Below are 19952 nucleotides of genomic sequence, written 5' to 3' on the forward strand. Positions count from 1 at the left end.
TTAATTGGAAACTGAAGGCTCTTGCAAATAATAAATACTACTTTTGAGAAAGAGTTGGGTGGTTTTTTTTAAATGGTATTATTGGACACCTTGGATAATGTTGGATGCTTTTGGAGATGAGTTGTGGGTTTTAAAGTAACACTGAGAAGGCCCAGTTCCTGAAACCCTAAATGGGAGAGGAATGAGTTCCTCACCATATTGCACTGATGTTAATATTAATTCATTAGCTATTTCCAGGGGACCACTTGCACGATAAAACTGTGTCCATACAAAGTATACATAACTGTCCATTGTACTTCAGAATCCCTCTCCCTGGAACAATGCCATTGATATCCATGGTTAATCTTCTTCTCATTTCACCAGGCCTATAATACAGTGCATGTGTTTTGTTTTGTTTCTTAGTTCATTGCTGACAACTTTTGTAGGGATTGTCAGGATACACCAAGATATTCGGTAAGCAGGAGGATCGTTCAAGTAGGGAGTATCCTGTGTGTAAGATTAATTCCGCCCATTTGCTGTTGTTGAATTCCGGAACAGAGTTGTTTCCAAGTTTCTATTGGAGTAACTGACAGCAGAGCCAACTCTTTGTTGTCTGAGTCATAAAGGGGGTAATTTGCTTTCCCCTGATGACCAAGGCTGAGTACTTTTGTGTCCTATGGCCCTGGTTGCAATTTAGCTTCTGGGGACGGCGCTTTTCAAGAATTAAACAAACTGGCCAAACAAGACGAATACGTGTCTGTGATTAAACTCAGTGTTATTCAAGGAGATGTTGCTTAGACAATGAGGTGGTCTATGTTCTGAGTTTTCATAGGAGTAACTGTAAGTGTAATTTGGTTTGTGGGTATGTAACATTTCATGGCTATCAAGTAAACACATAAAATATATGTGGATAGCAGGTGGATTGTGTTTATTCTATAGTAAACGAGTCAATCTGTAAATAATGTTTGTGTGTTTGTGTGTACCATATATGGAAATAACTGTTCATTTATCCATTCATTTGTTAGTCTATTTGCATCCCTATGTCTCCCCCCAATTGTCTATGAGCTAAAGATGGGGTACATGGTCCTCCTCCCTACTTTTATCATCAATACAATCCTGTAAAATAGGTTTGAGAGATAAGGATAGGCCTAAAGTTGCCCAGTGAACTTCATGCAACATTGGAGATTTAAAACTTGATTTTAGTCCCAATCCAACACTGGGAATATATGTTTGCTAGACAACAAGCCTGTATGTGTGTTGTTTGCCTTCAAGTCCTTTCCGATTCATGGCAACCCTAAGGCAAACCTCTCACAGGGTTTTCTTAGCAAAATTTGTTCAGAGGAGTTTTTCCATTGACTTCCCTGAGGCTGAGAGAGTGTGACTTGCCCAAGGACACCCAGTGGGTTTCATGGCCGAGCCAGGGATCAAACCCTGGCCTCCAGAGTCTAGTCCAACACTCAAACCACTATGCAATGCTTGTTCTGCTACCTTATTATAAACCTGTACCTATACTTATACTCACTGGACATAGTCCTACAGGGCTTTGCATAGTTTTCAAATGCAAAGGTACGGTATATCAGTCTACCATATAATCAGATCCAATAAGTACCAACTTCAAACCGGTTTGGTCCCACTACTTAGCAATATTAGTTAAACTAACTTTGAGTAACAGGATTGGTAAAAGATCTCCTCCCTTGAGACGTTGACTCTGATGTTTAACCACACCCTGCAAAAACAACTCCCACAGAAATCTCTAGAACCTCTTCTGTCTGATATTTAAACTGAAGAAAAATTATATGTAAGACAAATAAGTGGAATAGATTGCTCCCCTCCCTACACATAGTGCATCATGGAAATAGGTTTACTTTACCCTATTGCCCCAAGCAGGTTTGTTAATTACACCCCTTACACACACACACACACACACACACACAGAGAGAGAGAGAGAGAGAGAGAGAGAGAGAGAGAGAGAGAGAGAGAGAGAGAGAGAGTCATACTTAGATCTTTTTTTGGGATGAAGGAGTGAGCAAGAGCAATGGAATGTATAAAGATCTATATTCTTTTTCTAGCAGTTTTTCTAATTACTCTGGAGACAGAAAGGAAAGGGGGATTTCCCATGAAGTAGATGGCTGCTGTCTAATTGCTCAGTGGCATTTTGCTTTTCATCACTCTTTCATTCTTGATTCTAATATCATTGCAGAGGAGAAAGAGTGGTAGTAGTAGTAGTAGTAGGCCATAGGAGCAACCAGTAGTAATCTAATAGCCAGTAAAGGTACCCAAATGGTGCAGAAATGTAATCTTTGCTGCTTTTTCAATAATGGAAACTGGCCCATTTTAATTTAGATTTTTAAATATATATATATTATCCTTTTCTTTCCCTTTGTGAAAGGATGCTAATAATGCTTAGCTGTCCCTTCACTAAAGATCTGCCATTCCTTAGCCATTATAAAATGCCTTAATGGCTCACAGAAGAGGATGAGCCATGCCAATTGTCCTTGAAGGCCATTCAGTAGCTGCTCAAGATGCTTCTTCCCAGAGCTTAGTTTGATTGTGAAAATGCAGGACTGAGCCCAGATTTAGGCTTGCTTAATAACCTAGTTTGGTACCGCTTTTACTCTTTCTGGATAAAGCCCAAATGAAGCCAAAGCAACTTGAGTTAGTCATGATGTCTACTCAGAACAGACCCATTAAAATCAGTGTGGTTTAGCTTTGTCCTGGTTGCCTGAAGTGCCACTGATTTCATTTTTATACTTAATTTGTTTCCAGTCTTTCTCTCAATATGAAACCCAAAGCTGCTTGATTTCAGTGGATCTACTGTAAAGCTTATATCCAGGGCCTTCAATGCTATGTTTAAAGGGGAGCTCAGAGCTGGTAGGCAGGTCATTATGAATTTTGCATTATTGCATGTATGCTTTTATAAAACAATAAAAAAAGAATACAGTGAATAACAACAGTAAAAACTAAACCATTTCACAAGGTAAAATAAAGACAATAACAAAATAATAAAGTATTCTGAAATCATTTGTAGCACAAAACCCGATGCATGGAGGAAAGGGGGAAATATGTAAGACCGTATTAGATGAAGATACAGATAGAGATGGACATAACTAGGACACTCTTCGTTGACAGTTTCTCGGTAGATTTAACAACGCAGAAGTCTTGTTAATCTCTTCTAGAGTATAAATTGAATAAAAGGGAACTTGCTTCTATGAATCTATTCTAGCTGGGAATAATAACCAGATTCAGGCCTAAGTAAACCTAAATTTGGATCCAGCCTATGATCTTGAGCAAAGAAAGTCAAGTTCATCCTTTCCAACATTTTCAAGCCACCATTTCTAGGAATCACATCCTATAAGGAGCCTTATAATGAGACACCAGTGTTCATTGTCAACAGTTTCAGGGTCAAGACTGGAATAGTAGAATATACACTGTATTTTTAAAAAAGCCTTTCTGATATGCTCCTCTTCCTCCTCCTTTTTCTGCGAAATATCCATAGATTTACACACCAGGCCTAAAACCGTTTATTTGGAAGCAAATTCTGTTATTCCAATAGGACTTAACTTCCACATAAATGTATTTAGGATTGAGTGCTCCTATGAGTTTAGGGGGGGGGGTTCTCGCTTGATTAAAATAGCTCACAAGGCTTCCGATTTCAGGGACAGATTTTTATTAGAGCTTCAATTTAACATTTCATGAGGGCTTTTCTTTTTTTTAAAGGAGGGAATATTCTGGTGTGCATAATCTCCAGCGATTTCTTCAGCATGCCATGAAATTCAGGAAAAGGGAAACGGCTCCTTTAGCGCAAATCCACTACTGATTTAAACAGGCTGGTTAGTCGGATTTACAGCAGGACTTTAAACACGTTTACTTGGGAGTAAGTCCAAAGGGTTGTAATAGAAATGACTCCCAAGTCACTCACTGGGAGTGTTTTTTCCTCCCTGAGGTGAAAACTGCTACTGTAGGTTTTATGGATCAGGTCCCCAGTATCCACCTCGACCTAAATAACAATCCCACCTTGTTCTGCCCTGTTCTTCTTACCTATTCTTACTATAATGCATTCTGACTGCCATCCTAAATGCACTTATGTAAAAACAAATAGCTCCTTTGCAGCCATGTCTGCAGCAGAAATTGATCCCATTGTGTTCAATAGGATTTACCTCCAAGTAACGTTGAAAGGATGTTCAACTTCTAAATAACTAGCATTAAGGATGAGGATGGATTCCCCTCCCTTCCCTTTGGGGAAAAAAAACCACCGCTTCACTGGGTTTTATTCTTGGTTTTGCATTCATGGTTTCCACGCAGTCGCCCTGTTTTTGCTACGGTAATATAAATACACAGATGTCCCACGTTTGGATGCATGCCGATTATTTATTGCCTTAATTTACCCTTAAACTGTTAGTACATTTATTTGCAAGTACAAATTGCTGTTGTATCACATTTTCCCCTTCTCTCCCCCCCTTCCACCAGATGCAGCCAAAACTAGATGCGTAATATCTGCTTTATAAGAGCATCTATCACGAATGAAGTTCCTTCAGCAGCGGAAATGGACAAATGGACTGCAGAAGCTCTTGGGGTTTTCCTCGAAGGGGTGTCACTTCTATAGAAACTGTCAGATAGAAATATTCGGGTTTGTTATTTAAAAAAACAACATCCCGAGAAGACAGATTCTAAAGGGTTTTTGGTGGTTTTTTTGGATTATGTGGCCATGTTCAAATAACCCACCAAAAACTATGGATGCCGTCCATGAAAGCCTTCGACTTCACATTAAAGAATTCTTTCTTTCTAAAGCATAACGTTTTCTATTGGTATTTGATGTTCCTATTTATTTATTTTTGTAACTTTTCTCTCCTTACCCCTTTGTCCCAGGAAGCCTTTTCTATGATTTTACACTCTTTCCTCAACCAGAAAGTAGAGAAAAGTACTGCCATATATAATAGCGACAAGGAGAGGCTAAGTAATATTAACCGACCAGGCTAAGCCTGAGCTCTGCCACTTTAGGGAGACGCGACCTCCGCCACAAGCAGCCTTTGCATTGAAGTAAAAGTGCCGAACTGTTGTCCTTCTGAGAAGGCTGGTTTTTTAGAAATGGTACAAAGGAGGCAGAGAATCATAAAATGACTGCAGAGAGGAGGAGGAGGAGGAGGAGGAGGAGGAGGAGGAGGAGGAGGAGGAGGAGGAGGAGGAGGAGGAGGAGAGAGTCGCACCTCTCTCCTACCCGCTTCCCACATTGCTCCTGGATAATAACCCTGCATTCAATCCCTCTCCCTTTCTGAAAATCCCTGGCAACAATAAAGGCGTTTTATGCCATCGGAAATGCAAGGTGACAGCGACGACGCGTTTCCTAGAAAGAATCTAAGAGTAAAAGCGACTTTATGCCTTAGCACGTTTCTCCTTTGAAAGCTACTTCCCTTCCCTTTCCAAACGGAGGATGCTCTGCTGCTTCAGATTGGCCCTGACTGGGATATAAATAAGGAGCTATGCTTTTCAGGAAATGGCTTTATTTACAGGTGTCTAGGAATATCTCACTATATTTAGGGCAACTATTTCAGGGTTGAACCGGTCATTGAAAGGGGCGGCTGGATGGGTTTTACGCACGGGGACAGACGTGCTTTCGTTTTTAGGTGGGGGGGATACTTCCATATCTGCCTGAACAGCCTCTTTCCAGAAGCCATACATTTAAAAAAAATAGGGAAAGGGAATAAACGGAAGAGGCCTAGAGATGATGTAGGGGAGCACATATTAGAAAGAGGAGCCTTGGAAGCAGTAGGGGGAGATCTGCGGGTGGTTAGACCCTGGAAAGAAATTATTATGGCAATTATTTAGTTCCGAGCCATTCGTTCTCCTGTGCCATACTGTATAAAAACCCCACAATTCAGAATCCGAGATTCAAGGGAGTATCATCGAAAGCTGAGCATGGCCCTATCTCTTTGGTTATCACCAATACTCTCCCACACAATACCAGAATAGTAGACATTCTCTCTCTCTCTCTCTCTCTCTCTCTCTCTCTCTCTCTCTCAGTAGCTCTCTCTGTGTGTGTGTGTGTCTCTCTCTCTCTCTGTCTCTCTCTCTCTCACACACACAAGCTCCTGGGTCCTTTCCTTCCTCCCCTCGGACTCCGTGGATTGTTTTCTGAAAGGCGGAGCGTGGGGAGGAGGGAAGCCTGACAGCAAGAGAAGAGCTGTCTTATTAACCGCATTGCCCATCTTCTCTTTGTTTCTTTTCCTTGTTATTATTTTTTGGGAGAAAGAACCCTTCCCTTTCTCTCTCACACACACACCCCAAATCTGATTCATAACCTCCAAGCTTTGGAAAAGGGGGGGGGGGAGGTCCTTATCAGCTCTGGTGAAATGCACCAAATATGGCTGCAGGGGAGGGGAGAAAGAAAGAAAAAAACCCAGTGGCCTTTGCTGCTCTTTCCTCCGATTTCCGATCAAAGATCCCAGAGGAGAGCATCTTTTCCTCCGCCCACCTTCCCTCTCTCTCTCTCTCTCTCTCTCTCCTCTCTCCGCCTCTCCTCCCGCCGCGTGAAAGAAAGAGAGCCCTCTTCCTACGTAGTAAAGGTCAAGTCCTACAACGCACAATCCACGGTCATTACTGCACTGTGACCCATGGTGAATCGGGGAGGGAACGTCAGCCAGGGTGTCCCGTAATCAAAAACATTTGGACTTTCCCTTCAGGGGAGAGGAGGGTGGGGAGGGAGAGGAAATGCTTGGGATGAGACTGTTCTCTCTGACTTTTTGTGTTTTGCCTGGACATCTCCTCTGGAACTTTAATCAAAAGGATTTGGGAGGAGGATGTGTGCTGGCGGAAGGAGAGGGGTTTGGGGTTGGTGGGCGGCATCTCTTGGCTCAAGTTCGTACCCAGAAGAAGACTTCTTCTTCACCACCTGATCGTCGGGTGGTTCCAAACCCTCTGGGTTCGGGATGAGCCCACTTCGGTATGACTAGAGGGGGGGTTTCGTTCCCCCTCCCTTCCTTAAAATCCCAGCTGATTTTGGAGTCTTGCCGTGGAGGACGGAAACCTGCTTGTCACGTCGCTCCTGGGTGCTTGGGGCGAAGAGATTTGGATCTTGGAGACTGGGGTAAGGCTATCCTCATAACCTTCGTGGACATATTCTGTAAATATGGAGGCACATCTTCATATCGTTTGTCTTGTCGCTGCTGAATGGGAAACATATTCAGGGCCACGATTTTTCCCTCCCCACCCACCCGCGTGGTGTCTTTTAAATTGTCGCTATATTTTCTTTTGTCTCTTCTCCCTCCTCCTCCTCCGTGCTTTTCTTATCACCCCAGCCCTCTCCTTTCAAATATTATATACCAGTGTGTGTGTGTGTGTGTGTGTGTGTGTGTGTGTGTGTGTGTTGTGCGAACAAGTATTATTTTCCGAAAATATTGGAAGTACAGATCAATAAAGTAAAGATCAGATATTTAGGTTTTGCCTCCTCTCCAAATTAGATCCCTTCTGCCCTTCTGCCGCAACGAATTGAGTTCTTCTTCCTCCAGGGCGAAGTGAAAGTATCTTTGAGATTTAAAGGGAGGGGGTTATATCTCTCAGAGGTGAATGAGGGTGTCAGTGCCATAACTCGAGGTGTATTTCTAGGATTCTGTTGGGATTGATTTCCTATCCACACACGTTCACCGATCTATTTTCCATGAGGCGTTTTCGAAGTGTGTGAACTAATTCATGAATACAGCCTTTAGTGAGGATATTTATCTCAGACGCCGTTTAACAGTCATCCCCCCAGTTCTCCAGTTCTACTAAATTTCCTTCATCTTTATGCATTTAGAATATCAGGAATGTTCCAGCAGCACTAATTTCTATTTTAAAAATCCTCATTTTTTCCCCCTCTGGGCCTTGACTCCAGAGATGTCTTTGTGCAGATTTCCATTGCTGTCAAAGAACACCTTGAATTTATTCTAGATTATAGATTAGGTCACCTACCTGGAAATAAAGAGAAGGACAAAGGGGAGAGAGGGAAATGGCCTGGATCCTATTCTTTAGTCTCAATTAAAGTAGACCCATTGACTCAGTTGAATGGTAAACGTATATAGGCCAATCCCATTGATTAGTAAAAAGATATTAAGGAATCGTGTAACATCTTTGAAATGTGTCTCAAAGGTGCTACAGGGTTCCTTTGTTTCTTTTTGTGCAGAAACAGATTTAAAAAGCTATGAGGGGGATATAAGTAAAAGTTTTATTTATTTTGATTACTTCTCATTGATTCACTGCGTCTATCTCTAGTTGGAGGGGTTAACAATAAGATTGTGGCCATTGTTTCACATGTCAGTAGGGCCCTTTCCCCCCATTTACTTTTAATCTGTCTGTTGAGATCATTACCCCAGTCATCCTAGAGAGATAATGGATTGGCACATCAAATTGATGCATCAGAGCCAATATACAAATGTACTCTGAGTCAGTATACAAATATATAGTGCTATTACTCCAATATAAGCTCAGAGCACTACTATTACTGCCTCCTGTTACTCTTACTCAATCTCCCCCCACCTCTTCCCTCCATGCACACCCTAATGCTCGGTACTAATGCAGATTGTTCAGGAGATGGTTATCTGGATTCTACTATTCCGTTGCAAACTCGAAATAATTATGTGTGTGTGGAGTTGGGGTGCCTTATTATCCCCCACCCCTCCTCTTCTCCAAGGAAGCCCCTCATTCTAACTAGGGCATACTAGATCTCTTTTCCCATCATTACTGAGGAAGCCTTGGCCTAAATAATGCATAGGGAGATGGGGCAAGTCACCCCAAATAGCTTGTCCCCCCTCAGTTCAGGATCCCCACCCATCTCCCACCCATCCCCCATGTATTTTGTGCCCTTTCTGTTCCTGTTCCGCAATGCAGACACATGTTCTTCAACATATATAACTCTGCCTCCAGCCAGCAATGAGGTTATTACTCCATTACAGCACAACAGTAGCTCATTTTATTCTGAGTATTACTACTGTTATTGCTTACTATTACTACCACTGTTATTGGGGCAGGCGGTGCCAACAGTGCAGAAAAATGCTTTCTTCTCTGTATATCTTCACCCTGCGCCATCAAACCAGTTATAGGCCTTCAGGCATAGCTTATGGCAAAATTAAAAGATTCAAGCTCATGTCAGCCATTTTAGGGTTCTTCTGGCAAAAACAGACATATCTTCCCCGCTTCTTCACCACCATAATATTCTGTTCCTCAGTCTAACCCAGAATGGGTTTACGGGTTTTTAATCCGTGGAATAGTCTTGTTTGAACCATATTTACTCCTAATTTAATTGTAGTCAATTTTAGGAAACAGCAACCTGGGAATAAACCCTATGGAACTCAAGGGGACTTACTTATAAGCAGAAATATAGAGGACAAAGGTATTAATATCAAGGGGGTGTTCTTAGAGTTGAAACTTCAATTCCGTGAAACCCTGTATAAATATGGTAATTTAAAATCTTTGAACCACAGTGCAATGGGTTTGCGGTTTCCATTTTTGTCTAGGACACTAAAAGGGCCTTGTAAAGGCCAACATAAATTGTCGGTTTCGTTATCCTGCAGCCTTTGAAAGTGTGATGATGGTATTCTGCGGGTGCTGAGTTTGCAATATATATGGAAGAAGGAGAAACTTTGTGGAGTCGCTTTTCGTTTTTCAGATAATATATAATGCTTTCAAAATCTTATTGTCACTGGTGCAATTCCACGGTTGTGGAAAGCTTTTTTTTTTTGCTGTTGTTCTTATTATCCTTGCTTGTCGTGTAAATTCAATAAGAGATCCATTTTTAAAAAATGAAATAGAGCTGCTAGTAGTGGAAGGAACAAAAAGAGGGAGGGGGGAATGGTCTTCCACCACGAATCGTGACAAACCAGGGCATTATCGCTTCACTAACGGGTTTGATTTTCATCCATTTCGTTGATTAACAAACTTAAGGTCAAGTTCAAGGCATCACCTGTGGCAATGCGTCTAGATAGGTCAGACCTGGAATGTTATCCTGCGGTTGTTTGCGTTGTTTAGAAAACGGACATGTTTCTAAATGTTTTTCTTAATTCTCAGTAAAAAAAATAAATCAGTAAAATTAAAAATAAAAAGTTGAGGTTCCAGGGTGGGATTTCTTATCAGTTTATCATGGCAGACTGTTTATCTGAAATGCACAAGAGCAGTCTTCCCCTTTTTTGAAACAAAGAATTGGACAAAGAGTTCGGGAGCTCGAATGAACCCTTGAGAAACATTAATGTGCTAAATGAAAGAAGAGAGATAGCCGTGCTTATTATGAACTGTTGCAATGAATATGGACGTGGTTCTGTGGATATGAATGCAATTGGTTTTGTCCATCAGTGCTTCTAGCTGGTCTAAACCAGAGGCAGGCTGAAAGTAGATCGGGATCTACAGCCTGGTCTCTGGGGTTATTTGAAGTTGATTTGTAAGGATTTCCGACTCCTAAATGTTTTAACAGTGGCATGCCAACAAATTCCACTGTTAAAATAGGGGTAAAGAAGAGTAGCTGTTTGTATAGACTTTGAGCCCGGTTTTATTCTTGTGCCTAACATAATTCCCTAAATCCCGACTACGTTTAGGTCTTGCACCAAGTTCCGGTTGGTGGGATATATTTAAAAGTTATCCAGGCTGAAACCTGCCCTCCTTCAAAGACTTGCTTGCCTCACATGTACAAAAACTCCTGCATTTGTATGCACTAAATGTTTCCCATATTTTCATGGGGTTGTTTGTCTGAGGCAAAACTGGTGTGAAATTGTAAGTGCAAAGTAACGTAGAAATATATGGCACTTCCTTTGGTTAACTGATTGTACAAACAATTGCGCACCCAAAACACAAATACAGTACCTTCTTTATGTTTTCTGTGTTTATACAGACCTGCTAATACAGAGTGACGAGGGCTGTCTATGCTTACAAAAGAGCTTACTCCTGAGTAGGCTAATAGTAACTTATGCTAGAACGGAATTTATTGGCGTGCGTAGTGATGAGATGCTGAGTTTGGAGGACCAGTTCCCAATGGGTTTTACTTTCAAATGACGGCTATTAAACCTGGGAGGAGTTGGTAGGTTCATCTGTACTGTCTCATAAGTGGAATATCTGGGATATCTGAGGGAATGTTTTTATGCTTTTCTTTGTATATCTTTGTATTTGAATTCTGTTGTTACCCGCCTCGATCCTCTGGGAGAGGTGGGATACAAATGAATATTATTATTATTATCATCATCATCATCATCATCATCATTATCATTATATCAACACTAGGGATTTTTTTTCCTAATTAAACTAATAACAATCTAACACCTTTAAGATTATTTTAATCCTAACCGCTGCCTGTGCCAAAAGGTAGTTATTTCCATTTTCGTTTGGATTTGGGGGTATATTATTATTTCCTCTTGAATACGTAAAGAATTGAAATAAATTAGCATTGCAGAATGCAGGGGGGAAATACAATTTTATGTCTATAGTTTTGTATTTTCATTTTCAGTGTGAATATTGGTTAAAATAGTAAGGTGAGAGTGAGCGTTTTGTTCCATCGGTTGTATCTGGAATATTGATATTCACTATCAGGGAAATGCAGAGAAAATTACTCTTTCAAGCATGCATCGCGATAGGTAACAGTTGTAACAATTCTCCAGTTGCTGCTTTCTTCGCCATCACAAAAGGAGTGGTGTTAAATCCCCCTGATTTCAACCGGACCATCCGAGAATATTATTTCTGTTTGAATGAGTGAGCATTTAAAATACCGAATCCTTGCTGTATTTTGTCCTGTTGTTGGGTGTAAGAGTGTGTCAAACATATGTGTGTGTGTGTGTGTGTGTGTGCGCGCGCGCGCGCACTTTTGGAAAAAAGCCGCAAAAGGACAAGGAAAAGATCAACGTGAAATAGCAAAAAAGAGCAAGACAAAATAATAATAATAAGGATGAAGCAATGTTGAAAAATATTCAGTTTTAAAATACAGGTTATAAAGTGTATCTCAAGGATAAAATCCCCATCCTTATCATTCTGAGACGAAGCCATTAGAAGCAGGAGCAGTATTTTCCTATCTGGATACCTCCCACTTTAGTGAATAGAGGGGCAGAGACACACAATGATGGGACAAATCCTGCAGACTCAAACGGCGGCGTTGAATTCAATGAAATTAACCTTCGAGTGGTAAGAGTGACAATTAAAATATTTACAGTGGGCCGAATGGCAGACTCATGTTACATATAAACCATGGTGTGATGTTATTATTATTATTGTTATTATTTTACAAACATTGCCAAACACGATTCTACTAAAAAGCCGAGATTATCTGTAGGACTGTATAATTAAGCCTCGGAGAGATGATAATAATCTTAAGAGGCAGGAAAAGGCACTGAAAAGGCATGTTTAGTTATTATAGAGCCTCTGTTTTCGAACCCAAAGGGAAAGCACTGAATTAATTCCTTTGTGTTCCTTACAGAGATTTGAGAGACATCCTCTGCCCTTCATAATAGAAACCCTTGCTTAATATAAGCGCCTGCGGGTAACCTTTCTGGGCTTCCTTATGCCCTCCTTTTAGATCCACTGAATCCTTGTATTTAAACCGAGATCGCCATTGTGAGCCCCTGTCCTTGATCCTGACCAGTTCAAGTTTGTCTTTCAAAATGTGTGTGTGTGTGTGTGTGTGTTCTGGAGAGGGTGGTATTGAAGTGGGAGAATGGCAGCAATGGCACCGATCCTCTTCTCTCCCCTCTTCTCCTCCTTGATTTCTCCATCCAATCCTCAAATGCATTAAAGGAGCAAGATAATAAGCTAAGCATGCCTGGACTTTCAGAACAGCAGCTTTTAACAGCAGGGTCACCGCCATGACGGGCCCATTTGGAGGAGTTTAGGCGCACATTAAGCTGCCTTTCACTTAACAGCGAATAAAGCAGCGAAGTGATGCCTCTTAATTCCTAGACTAGTGGCACCCTGAAGTCTCATCGTGAAGAATTTAATGGTATGTAGAATTTTGGCAGGAGATACGTCATACATTTGCTTTTACACACACACACACACACAACACACACACAACACAGAGAGAGAGAGAGAGGGAGAGAGAGAGAGAGAGAACACAACACACCTCACAAGCAACCTCTTCCTTGCCTCGCAAAACCAGAAATCCAGCTTCACCATCATTGCAAACCCCAAACCAATCCCCCAAACCCGCCACCGGTAATTCACAGGAGACAGGAGGAGGCGGCTGCAGGATTTGAAGCAACTGGACTGACTTCCTTCAGGATTATGAAAGCTTCTTGACCTCCTCCTCCTCCTCCTCCTCCTTCCACCCCCCCCCCCATCTTAATATCCCTTTGTCTGCAAGGATTAACCAGACAGGACCCTTCCGTTGCTCCGAAGGAGTGGAGGCTCCCCATGGCCCCTGGGGCTTTCAGACCTGCCCAGGGATGCCGCAGCCACTGTTCCGGAACTCCCTGCCTGGGCAATCCGGGCAAGGTTGGTTGGTGCCTCTCTTGAAAGTCTTGGTCAGCCACTTCTCCGCCGTGTCTGCGTCTCGGAGACAAGCTGAAGTTGACTGCCAAAAGTGCCATAAACCTTCTCTCCCACCCCCTTCGGTCTAGAAGTGTTTTTTGGTTCTCCTAGACACCGCCGGGTTTAATGAGAGATGGAGAAGCCCACCCCCCCATCCCTCGCCCTCATGCAAGTGCAAGAAAGTTGTTTGCTAGGCCAGAAGAGGCGGAGCGAGGCTGGGGAATGGTGGCGCCTTTGTTATCACTGGGAGATTGGGGTGGGTTGGGGGGAATATCCTTGAGAGATTTCACCCTAGTTGGATGGGGGGGGGGGAGAGGAAGGGAATGGGACCACACATTCTTTCCCTAAGGACCAGAAGGAGAAAAAACAGGGAGGGGGGGGATGATGTTCAGGTATAACCTAGTTTTATTTGGGACAGAGGGAAAATAAAACGCAAAAGGCGCCCTTTAATGCCAATTAGGCATCGGGCCAACGTTGGCATATTTCTGAACCGATCCCCCCCGCCCCAAACCGACCCCCAAACTGGGGAAGGAAAGAAAGAGAGGAAAAGAGAAATAAAATCATTTTATAGTCCCACGGCAGACCCAAGCAATCTGTAAGTAGTCGTTTGATGACATGCTTATCTCTTATTTTCATCGACTCTCTTGGCAAATGCGACAAGGGAGAGAGATTAATTAATAATTTCAAGTTCAGCTCGCAAAACGTTTGAAGGCCCATAAAAGTTCTTCCAGCGATCCAAAATAAAGAGTTCATTAAAGGGATATGTCCAAAGCGTTTGATTTGTGATTGGTAAGCCTTGTAAAAATAAAAAAAAAAAAAGAAAGAAGGAGAAGAAAAGAAAAAGAAAGAAAGGGGGAAAGGGGCGACATAAAAAGGAGTATAAACATTAATGCTAATAAATTAGTTTACTCCACTACACAGTAATTACTAGATAATACTGATATTTACAGCTTGGTATAGTTAAACAGAACATAGAGAAAATACATAACGAGTACATCCCCCAGCCTCCAACCCTTTCAGGACCCAACATGATTAGATTTGTTATTGAGTCAGTCACAATAAGTTCAGCAATAAATAAACAAATCGATCCTGACATTTAAATCCCGTGGATCTCCAGAATAAAATATACAGTACAACTTTAGCCTCTGGTATGTAAAAGCAGGTTTCCATTTCAAGAAGGAAGAAGAAGAAAAAAGCAGCAACAATACAATTTGTAGGAGGCTTCCCTCCCCTCCCTGCCCTTGAAGGACGCCAGGCTTTCTTTCCATCGCTGTTCAAAGAGGCCACCTCCTCGCCACCCTTCAGACTGAAATCTGTCTGGTTTTCAGCAATGGTCTCAGAGAAAGTTGCATGTGGCCTTGCCATGGTTCTTCTTCTTTCCCTTCTCCCCACCCCTAAACAAGAGATTCACCAAAACCAAGTGATTTTGATACCTTTGCATAAAGCATTGTGTGTTTCTCCTGTTTTGGTACCTTTACAGCATCAAGAAAGCATGGAAGGGAAATTTGCTTCCTGTATTTGCTCTTGTGAGGCGGTATTTACCATTTTTCTTTAGTCTTGGATAAGAGTCCATCATCATCATCATCATTATCATCATCATCATCACCACCACCACTGAATATGTTTGTCCAGAGTTGCATAGGTAACCTTCGTCAGAAATACGTCTCACTGACTTCAGTGGGTCTCATAACTGTGTAAGTTGCATTGCATATGCATCCATCCATACCTCCTTTCTGAGGAAGTAGACTGTAGTCTAATAAAGCTCATGCTCCCAACTTCTTTCCTTCAATTAGTCTCAGAGGTGCTACAAGATCTCTCTACATACTGATTCTACAGACTAACACGGCTATATATCTGGAATCTCCCCTTTCCTGAGAGTACAAAGCTTTGCCACTTCCTAAAGCAGGTCTTTCTTATCTAGGAAGGGTTAGTCATAGTGTAATTATTAATATTTTGTCTCCATTAGCAACTTCTATGTTAGCATTCTAGTCCAAATCGCTACTGTTTTTCCCTTGCTTTCCAAGCAAGGGCACTTACTCCCGAGTAGCACCTTTCAAAACTGATGGAGGCGCTTAGGACTCAGGCATCCTTGGTGTGGTATCTCAGCTGTTTCACTGGCATTGGGTTGGTTAATATTCCTTAACCTGATGGCTTGCAATCCCAACTACGTTCTAGCATTGGAAGGAATAGTGTATTAAAGCAACTGGGGTTCAAGCAAGTTGTAAGGGGGCTGTGAGGGATCTTGGCGCAGGAGTGGGGAGAGGACAAACCTAGCCAGGGAAGCATGAATAAAGCGCCTACAGCGATCTTGGTAGAAACCGCCCAGGCTATTTGAGGTTAATATGTAGGAAAAGGAAGGAAGGCACTGAGCGCCTTCGGAAGTGAACCTGAAGGCGAGCCTGTCCTCCATTCACCAGGGGAAGCATACAGTCTTGACCCTGGCTGCTCCTTCTCCCCGGCGATGTCTTCAGCCAAAGCCTGCAGAGTCTTCCGGAGGAACACTTCCCAAAGACCCCCATGGGTTCCTGGAGGAGCAGGAGCAGAGCAGAATGGAAGCCAGAACTGTGAGATTACAGGCTACATTCATACCGAAAAGAGGTGGGAGAGGTAAGGAGAGAGAAAGAAGGACTCTATAGGCTCTCCTGCCTCCATTCCGGAACTGATGGGCTCGAGATAGCTTGAGAAGCAGAAGGGGAGGGCCGTGAAGAAGAGAGAGGAGATGCTGAAAGAAAATGGGGCAGAAAAAGAAGGAAGGAGAGAAGGAGACCACTCATCTTTTCTCTTTCCGCCTTTCTCTTTCCATTCCTCCCCAACCCACCCCTCCGGTGCTCCCGGCCGTCCACGAGGCACGAGTTCCATGTTAGACTTCGTGGGTTTGTAGCCAGAGGACCAAAGTGACGATCTGTTGCTTCCCTGGAGAGGGCTACAAAGGAGGGGAAGGAGAAAGGAGTGGGGTGGATGGGTGGGTGGGGTGGGGGATGGAGGGAAAGAGAGAGAGCCAGAGAAAGAGAGAGAGAGGGCCCATACTCTCAGCTTGTCAATTTCAACATTTGGTCACGTGACCCCGCGCCTCCCTGCTAAGGATGGGGATAGATTTCCACGTCAGCTTTTACGTCTCCCAATTTTCTTACTTCGCGGATCTGCTTCAAAGAGGCAGCTGCGCTGCGAGAGAGAATCATGTTAAGCTCGGCTAATGCGGCGCGGCCGAGGTAGCCCCCCGCATGATCTCGTGATGGATTTTGATGAGCGTGTCCCTTGCTCCTCTAACATGTATCTGCCCAGTTGCACCTACTACGTGTCGGGCCCCGATTTCCCCAGCCTCCCGTCCTTCCTGCCCCAGACCCCGTCCTCTCGCCCCATGACATACTCCTACTCCTCCAACCTCCCCCAAGTCCAACCGGTCCGGGAGGTCACCTTCCGAGAGTATGCCATTGATCCCGCCAGTAAGTGGCACCCCAGGAACAACCTGCCCCACTGCTACTCCGCGGAGGAGATCATGCATAGAGACTGCTTGCCGGGCTCCAACGCCGCCGCCGCTGCCGCTGCTGCCGCCGCTGCCGAGATGTTCGGGAAAAACCCGGCTGGGGTCTACCATCCTCACCAAACCAATGGCTCCAACGCCAACGCCGGGGCTGCCGCCAACGCTTCCTCCAATTTCTATAGCACGGTGGGCAGGAATGGAGTCCTCCCCCAGGCTTTCGACCAGTTCTTTGAGACTGCTTATGGCACTGCGGAGAACCCCTCCGACTATGGAGGAGGAGGAGGAAGCACCAGCAGCAGCAATGAGAAGACCGGGGAGAAAATGCCTCCTGGAGGAAGCTCTGCTGCAGCTGCAACTTCAAGTTCGGAGGGGAATTCTTGCGGGAGGGAGGCTGGCTCCGGAGCCCCCAATGCCTCCTCTTCGGTGGGGACCCCGGCGGAGGAGAAGGAGAGGCGCCGCAGGGCGGAGAGCACCAGCAGCAGCCCGGCTTCGTCCTCCGGCAACACTGAGGAGAAATCCAGCAGCTCCAGTACGTATAAAAAAGGCAGAGCCCTGCTGCTCTTTTTTCTTTTTCCTTTTTATATATATATATAATTTTTTTATTATGAACCGGGCTTTGGAAATCTTAGGCGCACCGCCGCTGTTAAATTTTTATATGCTGTTTTATAAGCAGGGGGAAGGTTTATGAAGGGCCTTTTAGATTTCCCCCAACAAAACTTTGTTATAAAAAAAAAGAAAAGAAAGGCGAGAGATCACGTGGCGAGGGCTGAAATTGGCCGTGAAAGACCCACCGGCCCAATGGAGGCCCTTTTTTAAAACAAAAAAGCAAAACCACCCCCCCACACACAAAAAAGGGGCTTTTTTTCACCCCTTCTTTTAAATCATAAAAGAAGAAGAAAAGAATAAAGGAGGTGGAAAATAGGAAGGGAGGGGCACTCCTCTGTAGCCAAAGCCTCGAAAAATATAATAATGCACGTTTTGAGCCTGTAAATTTGCCCAAAAGGGGATTCCAGAGCCCTTTGATATCCATGTAATCCTCTGACTTTTTTTTATTATTTATTTTTTGTTTTATAAAAGCCATGTGTTGCCCCAGAAGTCTAGTTAGAGGCTGGATTCAAAGCCATCCCAGGTTTTTCTTTTCTTTTCTTTAACGATTGCAAGGGAAGAGTGTTAAACAGATAAAGTAGCCGCCTGCACTGCTAGCAATATATTAAAGGCAACAAATTAACCTAAAGCTGGCCTTTTTGTCTAAAGGAAGCCATTTTCCTAAAACACTATTGGTAATTACGTGTTGCTTTCTGCCCAACAGTTTGTTACTTGGATCTTTCACAGACTTTTTTTTAATATCTCGCTTTCCAAATCACCTTCCAGAAGGAAAAAAGGCTATGGAAAAAATATATTATAATGAACTCTAGAAGGACAAATAGATGGGTTAATAATACTATTTTTTTTTAAAAAAATATTTCAATAGTGAATGTTTTTTTAAATCCTGTAAAATGTAAGGAAGCGTAAAATACTGCTTTAAGAAGATGAAAAAGCCAATGAGGCTGTGACAGAAAAGAGAGCAATTTGGGGAGATGTTTAAAGCGATGGCATCGTTATTTTAAAACAAAATAGCAAATTCCATAAATATCATAGGGGCTGGTCTACTGTTTGCAAATGAAGAGAAATGCCATCCAAAAGCAAAACCAAGTTTAAGATTAACAACAGGGTCAGTGTACAGGAAGGAGGTTTTCCTCCAAATGTCTTTTATGGCGGAGGGGGGATATAAAATTCCCTGGGTTTTTGTGAAGGCTGGACTGCAGAACTCGGCTGAAAAGGCTCAGACTAGGTTACAAGGTGCTTATAGCATGGCCTTTCCAAACTTCATGCACACACCCCCTTTTTCCTGGGAGGAGGCTCCTTTGCAGGGTGCATCTCTAGTCTAGACATTGCCCTTTGCTCGGTTCCCCAAACAGCAAAGGCTGCAATCCTGAATTGCTATGAGTAAGAGACACACAATTCATCTGGTGGGGCTGGGAGGGTGGTATTTACCTTTCAATGAGGTACGCCTTAAATTGCATGAGAAAGGTCCAATCTTAAACCCATTTCCTGGGGAGCCAAACCCTCATTGTACTCTGTAATATTCCTGTCTGGGTGAACTTGCACATGGGTTGTTGCTGCAGGCTGGTTGTTTGAAGTGATGCTCCAGCATGAAGCATCATGTCTGGCATATTACAAGCAAGCCACTTCCCTAGATTATATATCTCAATATATATATATATATATATATGTATATGTATATATATATATATATATATATAGTTCAGTAGTAGGAGAGAATCTCGCTATTATGTAGCCATGGTAAGGCGAGCATCTATTTTTTTAAAAAATAAAATATTAATAAAATAAAAAACCCCAAGCCATATCTGATTCCAGACTTAATGTCTTCTGCCCTTCTTTTATTATTATTATTATTATTATTATTATTATTATTATTATTACTATTATTATTACTATTATTATTACTATTATTATTTTCATTCCACAGGTGGACAACGCACCCGTAAAAAGAGATGCCCCTACACCAAATATCAGATTAGAGAATTAGAAAGGGAGTTCTTCTTCAGCGTCTATATAAACAAAGAGAAACGCCTCCAGCTTTCGCGAATGCTCAACTTGACCGACCGTCAAGTAAAAATATGGTTCCAAAACAGAAGGATGAAAGAGAAAAAAATTAACAGGGACCGGTTGCAATATTACTCAGCTAATCCACTGCTCTAAAAAGAAGAAGAAGGAAAATATGGGGTGGGGGACACGGAAAAAGAAAAAAGGAAAACAAAACGACTAAACGACGCTAAAACTTGTAGCGGGTTTTTTTTTCCAAGTTGAGATTAAATCCTGATCTCGCCCTTGACAAGGTCAAGCCACAGGGTTACCTAAAAGAAGGAGGTGTGCGAAGGGATGGAGGAGGACGCTGAGAAACTAAAATTTCTTTTCCGCTCAGCCCTCTCTCCAAAATCTAAACCATCGGAGTTATTTCTCCTTA

The 19952-nt window shown here is 42.8% G+C and overlaps 1 protein-coding gene across 1 annotated transcript; it reads left to right on the forward strand.

Moving 5' to 3' along the window:
- Positions 1 to 16675: 16675 nt before the first annotated feature.
- On the forward strand, positions 16676 to 19687 carry LOC149309777 (homeobox protein Hox-A11-like). Its single transcript, XM_089531340.1, has 2 exons — positions 16676 to 17453; positions 19455 to 19687. Exons 1-2 carry the CDS (start codon positions 16676 to 16678, stop codon positions 19685 to 19687), a joined length of 1011 nt encoding a protein of 336 aa, XP_089387466.1.
- Positions 19688 to 19952: the final 265 nt, after the last annotated feature.

The sequence above is a fragment of the Sceloporus occidentalis genome, unplaced genomic scaffold (assembly GCF_023333645.1).
Source record: "Sceloporus occidentalis isolate IW3139 unplaced genomic scaffold, rSceOcc1.0.p SCAF_7, whole genome shotgun sequence".
NCBI lineage: Eukaryota > Metazoa > Chordata > Lepidosauria > Squamata > Phrynosomatidae > Sceloporus > Sceloporus occidentalis.